This window comes from Prionailurus viverrinus, chromosome F2 (assembly GCF_022837055.1).
Source record: "Prionailurus viverrinus isolate Anna chromosome F2, UM_Priviv_1.0, whole genome shotgun sequence".
Taxonomy (NCBI): domain Eukaryota; kingdom Metazoa; phylum Chordata; class Mammalia; order Carnivora; family Felidae; genus Prionailurus; species Prionailurus viverrinus.
This window is the reverse complement of record NC_062578.1, coordinates 27559634-27567309: the sequence shown is the minus strand read 5'-3', so window position 1 is coordinate 27567309 and position 7676 is coordinate 27559634. Positions and strand designations below refer to the sequence as shown.

At 50.4% G+C, this 7676-nt stretch overlaps 1 protein-coding gene across 1 annotated transcript in view; it reads right to left on the bottom strand.

The window, feature by feature from the left end:
• Positions 1 to 1018: 1018 nt before the first annotated feature.
• Positions 1019 to 7676, bottom strand: part of LOC125156186 (uncharacterized) — a 100864-nt gene continuing 94206 nt past the window's right edge. Inside the window, 6 exon segments of the mRNA XM_047841963.1 lie at positions 1019 to 1299; positions 1302 to 1576; positions 1578 to 2112; positions 2218 to 3355; positions 3358 to 4998; positions 5001 to 6032. Of these exon segments, the coding sequence (XP_047697919.1) occupies positions 1019 to 1299; positions 1302 to 1576; positions 1578 to 2112; positions 2218 to 3355; positions 3358 to 4998; positions 5001 to 6032 (4902 nt within the window).

Sequence of the window (7676 nt, the reverse complement as noted above, 5' to 3'; positions counted from 1 at the left end):
GTAATTAGTCAGGGCACAGAGCTGGATATGGCTAGAGGGGACCTTTCCTATACAAGTCCATTGCCAGTGACCGCTTGCAGTGTGAGGCCGGGGCCCTTTCGATTCCACTTGCAAGCTGCTGGCGACTCTTCTCCTGATTGTGAAAAAGGGGCAGCTAGACCTATGGCTTCGTAGAAGGGGGGTTTTATATCATAACATAGCCAGCAGGCCCTTGTTGCCTCAGGGTCCAATCGGTTTAAGGCCTCATACGCTGCTGTTAGCAATTTCCATAGGGAGTCTATGCCTTCTGGTTCTGATTTTCTCGGACAGCTTGTGCTTTTACTCCTGGGGTAAGGATGGGGGTCCTGCTGGAGGGAGTAGTGGAGATCTGCCCGGGGATAAGCCTATCTGTTTTTTTTTTTTTTTTTCAATACCTGATTTGGCCCCACTGGTTGTACAAGAAGGGAGACTTTTAATTTTATTTGAATGGCAGTCCCAAAGAGGGGACGTTGATATAAGTAGAGTCCCCAAGTGAGTCCTGAGACCCACCGCCTGTCCTTTTTCCCCTTCTCTGTAAATCTTACACGAATAAGGTTACAGTTTTCATCGTACCTGGTGCAGGTACATGGTTGGACATAGGACATTTCAATAAATTGGGGTTTTACTTCCCACTTCCATTCCCCATCATTGGGGACACAACTCCAGGCTGCGCAATAGAGGGTTTCAAACCCTCCACATGTGCGCCTCATCGCCCCCGTCCTAAATCCCGGACATGCATAAAATCCATTTCTACTTATTGATACCCTCCTTTGCAGTTGCCTCCATTTACCTCCTTCCATTTCTTCTAATGGACTAACTTTTTCTAAATTAAAATATAAATCTGGCCACCAGGTGTTTAATGGGGCAGTTCCTAGGGTTTTGTTGTAGATTTCATGAGTCTCTAAGTTAGTAATTTCCCATGTCAAATTATAGGGGGTGTGGGGGTTTGGATTTACAGACAGAATTTGCAGAACAATCAAGAGGAGGGCAAGTACCATAGTTACGGCTCAGTCCGTTGGTGGTGTAGGGTCAATTTTAAAGGATTGTCCTTAGTCCGGTCAACAGTCCAGGTTGTCTTTGAGGGTCCAATGAGGTCTGAGAACGGGTCCACCGGTTTGGTGTGGGTGTAATGGATCCAGGCGGCGATTCCGTCTACTTTGATGGCCGTAGGCATTGTCAGGATGACCTGGAAGGGTCCTTTCCACCTGGGTTCCAGAGTCTCCTGCCGATGACGTTTGACGAGGACCCAATCCCTGGGTCGGAATTGATGAGGAATAGGCGGGGTCCAGTTTCATAAAGTTCTTTTAATTTGGGCCATACATCTTCATGGACCCTCTGCAAGGCTTGTAGGGAGAGCAAGAGTTCAAGACCATTATCGTTCTCAGTTTTGACAAGGTCATCTTTTAGGTTAGGGATGATGGGGGGTGGTCTACCATGCATTATTTCATAGGGTGTGAGTCCCAGTTTGTATGGGGAGTTACGCACCCTGAACAGAGAGTAAGGGAGAAGGACTACCCAATTAGCACCAGTCTCCATGGTCAATTTGGTTAGGGTCTCTTAATGTTCTGTTCATTCTCTCTACCTGTCCTGAACTTTGGGGTCGGTATGCACAATGTAATTTCCAATCAGCCCCAAGTATGGAAGCCAGTCCCTGACTTACCTTAGAGATGAATGCAGGTCCATTGTCTGACCCTATCATTACTGGAAAACCATACCTGGGCAGGATTTCTTCTAGGATCTTTTTGGCTACATTCTGTGCCATTTCATTCTTGGTTGGAAAGGCTTCAGTCCATCCTGAAAAGGTATCTACAAAAACTAGCAAATACTTATGTCCATATTTTCCTGGTTTTACTTCAGTGAAATCTACTTCCCAATAGGTCCCCGGTCTGCTCCCTCTTCGTCTTACCCCTGTTGTCTGAGGATTGCTACTCGCATTGTTGAGTTGGCACACTGTACATTTAGTGACTACTTGATCGACCTTATCAGAGACATTTCTGATTTTTAGTCCAGTCTGTCTCAGTAAGTCCAACATTCGCCGGGAACCTAAGTGGGTGCTGCAATGGATCCGCTCTAGAACTTGCCATCCTAGTTTATCTGGGAGTATAATGCTGCTTTTGGAGTCTCTCCACCAGCCATCTTTGATTCGGGTCATAGGAAGTTTACTCATCCATTGAATGTCGCTTTCTGAATAGTCAGGGCTGGGGGGCAATTCCCGGGGTCCAGGGTCTGGCAGCTGTAGGGTCAGTAATTGCGCTGGGGGCCGAGCTATGTTTTTTGCAGTCCGATCGGCCAAATTGTTGCCCCGGGAAACTGGGTCGGTTGTCTTCTGGTGTCCTGGGCAATGCATAATCGCTAGCTTTTTGGGTTCCCATAAGGCTGCTAGCAGGGCTAGAATCTCTTCTTTATTTTTGATGTCTTTCCCTTCAGCTGTGAGGAGCCCCCATTCTCTGTATATCGCCCCATGTACATGAGCAGTGGCAAAGGCATATCGGCTATCAGTGTACATGGTTAGCTTGCGGTCTCTTCCTAATTTTAGGGCCTGGGTTAAGGCTATTAGTTCAGCCTTCTGGGCCGAGGTTCTGGGGGGTAGGGCTTCTGCCCAAACCACCTCGGTTTCTGAAGTTACGGCCGCCCCTGCATACCTTTGTCCCTGGTGAACAAAGCTGCTTCCATTGGTGAACCATATGGCGTCCGCATCTGATAATGGTTGGTCCTGCAAGTCCTCCCGGACCCCATAAACTTGAGCCAGTATGTCGGCTCAGTCATGAAGTGGGGTTCCCATGTCCGGGTCTGGCAGCAGTGATGCTGGGTTCAGGGCTGTTGGGGGGGTGAAGATGACCCTGAGGGGGTTCAACAGCAGTCCCTGGTAATGAGTGAGTTGGGCATTGCTCAGCCATTGGTCAGGCGGCTGCTTGTGGATGCCCTCGATGGCATGCGGGGTGGTGACTTGTAGCTCTTGGCCCATGGTCAGCTTATCAGCGTCTTTTACCATTAGGGCAGTGGCTGCAATCATCTGGAGACAGGGTGGCCATCCGGCGGCCACTGGATCTAGCTTTTTAGACAGATAGGCTACTGGCCTGCACCAAGGGCCCAAATGCTGGGTTAGCACCACCTTAGCTATGCCTCGGTTTTCATCTACATATAGGTGGAAGGGTTTGGAGACATCGGGGAGTCCCAGGGCAGGTGCTGATAGCAGAGCAGTTTTAATTTGTTGGAAGGCCTGTTCGGCTTCTTCTGTCCAACTAAAGGGCTGTTGATCTTTTGTTGCCTGGTATAAAGGCTTTGCTAATTCAGCAAACCCTGGCATCCATAGGTCTGCAGAACCATAGGTCTGCTGGGTCTGCAGAACCCAGCTGACCCTAGGAATTCCCTCACCTCTCGTGGTGTCTGCGGTCTGGGAATACGAAGGACAGTCTCCTTCCGGGCATCCGTTAGCCAGCGTTGCCCCCCTCTCAGTAAGTAACCCAGGTAAGTTACCTCTGACTTGCAGATCTGAGCCGCCTTTGCTGAGGCACGGTAGCCTAAGGTTCGCAGAGTACACAGGAGACCTTCAGTTCCCTGGATGCAGGCTTCGGGTGTCTTGGCAGCTATTAAGAGATCATCAACATATTGTAGGAGAGTTATATTAGGGTGTTGTTGTCTGTACTCACTTAAATCTTCGTGTAGAGCCTCGTCGAACAGGGTCGGAGAGTTTTTGAATCCTTGTGGCAGTCTGGTCCAAGTGAGTTGGCCATTTATGCCCCTGTCTGGATCTGTCCACTCGAATGCAAATAGCTCTTGACTTTTAGGCGCTAGTGGTAGGCTGAAAAAAGCATCTTTTAGATCCAGAACAGTATACCATTGTTTTTCTGGGCTGAGGGCGCTCAAGAGAGTATAGGGGTTAGGAACGGTTGGGTTTATGTCCATGACCTGCTTATTGACTTCTCTCAGGTCCTGCACTGGTCTGTATTCCCCGCTGTTGGGTTTGTGCACGGGCAGCAGGGGGTTATTCCATGCTGAGTGGCAGGTGTGTAGGACCCCAAAGTCAAGGAGGCGGCAGATATGCGGTGTGATGCCATTTTTGGCTTCCGCGGGCATGGGGTATTGGCGCATGTGGACAGGGTCCGTCCTGGGCTTGACCTCTATAAATAGGGCTGGGCGATGTTTTGCCAGCCCCATACCACCCGTTTCTGCCCACGCGTCTGGGAAGCATTGAAGCCAGGGCTCCATACCCTGATCCAGAGGAGTGGGTTTCTGATGGAGCCTGTATTCATCTTCCAGTCTCACAGTGAGTACAGATAAGGGTTGGTTGTGAAAGTCAGTCACTGTGGGTCCCCCTGGTTGGAAATGAATTTGGGCCCCCATTTTGGTAAGCAAATCCCTTCCCAACAGGGGGCAGGGGTTGTCAGGAATGACCAGGAAGGAGTGGGTTACCTTCCCATTTCCTAAGTCCACAGTCCTCTGAGTTGTCCAGGGGTACTTCTTTATTCCGGTGGCCCCTTGTACCCAGGATGATTTTTCAGATACTTTTCCATGGGGCTTGACCAGAACTGAGTGCTGTGCCCCAGTATCAACTAGGAATTGGACTGGGGTCCCTTCCACTTGCAATGTTACCCTAGGTTTGGGGAGGGGATCCGAACCCCGTCCTCCCTATTCTGTATCTTGGGTAAACAGTATGGGGGCTATTTTAGGCTGCCATTGTCCTTGGCTGGGGTGGGGTTGTTTCTTATTGGGGCATTCTTGTATCCAATGGCCTTTTTCTTTACAATAGGCTCATTGATCTTTATCTAAGTGCCGCCTGGGAGGGCGTGTTGTTTGAGTGCCTTCTGGGGGTGGCTGTTCTTTCTGGACTATAGCGGCCAGGACTTTAGTCATTTTCTCTGTGGCCTTGATCTGTCTCTCTTCTGGGGCCTCCCTGTTGTTGTAGACCCGTTGTGCTATATGGAGCAGATCCTGGATCTGTTTACCTTCTAAATCCTCTAGCCTTTGGAGTTTTTTTTTTTAATGTCAGGAGCTGCTTAATTTACAAAGGACATAATGACAGCAGCCAGGTTCTCAGGGACTTCTGGATCCATGGGGGTAAACTGCCTAAAGGCTTCCATTAATCTCTCTAAGTAAGCAGCTGGACTCTCTGCCTTTCCCTGTACAACCGAATATACCTTAGCCAAATTGGTGGGCTTGCGAGCTGCAGCCCGGAGACCCGCCATCAGAGTCTGGCGATAAATGAGTAGCCTTCCCCTACCTTCTGCTGTGTTGTAGTCCCATTCGTCCTGTGGAGGTCTGGTTAGGGGGAGAGCCGCATTAATGAGGTCAGGGTTAGATGTCGGCTGACCGTCGTCTCCGGGAACCAGCTTTCTTGCTTCTAATTGGATCCTCTCTCGCTCCTCTGTAGTGAACAGGATGCGGAGGAGCTGCTGACAGTCGTCCCAGGTGGGCTGGTGGGTGAACATGACACTGTCTAAAAGAGCTATTAGGTCTTTAGGGTTATCAGAGAATTGAGCGTTCTGTGTTTTCCAGTTGTAAAGGTCACTGGTGGAAAAGGGCCAATACTGGAGTCGGGGGTTGCCTGTTTCATCTGGGGGTCCTATTTCCTGCAGGGGTAGGGCCACAGTGGAGTCGGGGAGGCGAGGGTTTGGCTCACACTGGGTGCGTCCACAGGTTCGGACGGCTGGCCTCTCGCGGTTGGTTTCATTTTCAATGGGGCCCTGCGCAGCTGCTGCTTCCCATCCTCCCGGTTCCCCTAGGGGGGCAACTAGCGGGGCAACTGGTGGGGCGGCTGCTGCGGGCAGGGCCTGGGGTATGAGGGGAGGGGGATGATAGGGTGGAGGGTTTAGGGATAGTAGGTCCTGACTATTGGGCAATGTGGGATACAAGGGCGCGGCTGGCGTTCTTGATTTTGGGGGATCTGCAGGCCGTATGGCAAGGACCTTACACGTTCCTGAGGATAGGAAGGGGGCCAACCAAGGGGGTGGATTTTCCACTAAATTCCGCCATACAAGAATGTAGGGAATCTGATCCGGGTGCCCCTCGCGACCCTGTAGAAAAATCTTTGACTTCACCTTAGTGATTATAGGGAGGCAAAAAGTTCCTTCGGTTGGCCATCCAACGCCGAAGGTTGGTCATTTGGAGCGGCAGAGGGTTATTAATTTTCCCCTCTGGATGTCTAGACTCAAATTCTGTCCTCTGGTTCTAACATCCCTGAAGTTAGCAACGAGGAGAGAAAGGGGAGTGCTTTGAGATAGGCCCATCTGTATCCTGGAGGTGGAGGAAAGGATTAAAAGGAGAAACAGTAAAGTTATGAGGATTTCTGGCTGGGCCAGGCCAGGTCACCTGCGAAAGAGAAGGGGTTTAACACTTAAAGGTTATAGAATAGAGAACACAACACTTAGATCGCTAGCGCATTTCGGGTGTCTGTCACCCGGACAGAAGAATTCCGATGGGCCCAAAAAAGTGCCCCAGACGGGTGCCAGTCACCCGAACAGAAGAATTCTGATGGGCCCAAAAAGGTGCCCCAGACGGGTGCCAGTGGACATCTCCTACTGGACCCGACTGACTGCCCTATAGCGCATCCGCCAGGGCTGTGTCAGTCCCCGATACAGATCCCGCGTGGAAGAGCCAGAAACGAACAGACAAACAGAAACGGACAGAGCCGGCTCACTTACCGATTGGTCTCAGGGACGACCCGTTGACTTGGGGTCTGGTGGGCTTGGGGGGATCCCGGACGAGCCCCCAAATGATATGCCCCAATTCGAGAGACTCCCCAAAAACAAACCACCAGAGTCCAGAGTCAAAGCCAAGCGGCAAGGGCCGTTTATTGCAGGTTCGAACCCGGTCCTCTGCACACTCGTTGCCGGTGACGCTAAGAGGCCCCGAGCGAGGATCTTACAGCTTCTTTTATAGACAGGCACAAACAAGTTAGGGATTTTTTGCAGTTACAGAGCTGTTATTGGTTGACATTTAAATTTGAACACTCAGCAGAACTTGATTGGTTCCTGCCTTTTTTTCAAACCACTCAGCAGAACTTGATTGGTTCCCGCCTTTAGGTCAGACCACCACCAGGCACGCCCTGGCTGGTTTCGGAAACAGCGGGGGGGGGGGGGGGGGGGGGGTCTTTTCTTTGCAGTTGTGAGTACATCTGGTAATTTTTCTCTTAGTCTCTCAGATTCATGTCATGAGCACGCTATGAAGGTGCACACACAAGTCGTGTCTTTACACAATGTCGGCTGTATTCAGTCATAAAGGAAAGTTAATCACAATTATAAAGCAGGTTCAGGATTCCAAACTCAGTGACATTTCAGCATGTGATTCAACTTGGCTTCGTACAAAGGTCACAGAACGGAAGACAAGCTGATGGGAAAAAATTATGTTATAAGATGGCCGACAGGACTGATAGGGGAATTCCAGTCCCGTTGCCCGAAGACTCCCCTTCCAGGTTCCCTTCCTAACTTGCTTGCCGAGCATGCCAAATTACTACTAATGAGGAAGTAACAGACTATAAAACGTCCCCCATCCTTGCACTCAGACCTCTGGAGAGCGATCTCCTCTGAGCCCGCTGGTGTGAAATAAACCTCCTGCCTTCCAAGATCTCCTAGGGCCTTTTGGTTGTTCTGTTGGGTGATCCAGCCCAGGTGCTGTATCAAAGCTACACAACAAACAATGGTGTGGGAAGTTAACGAACC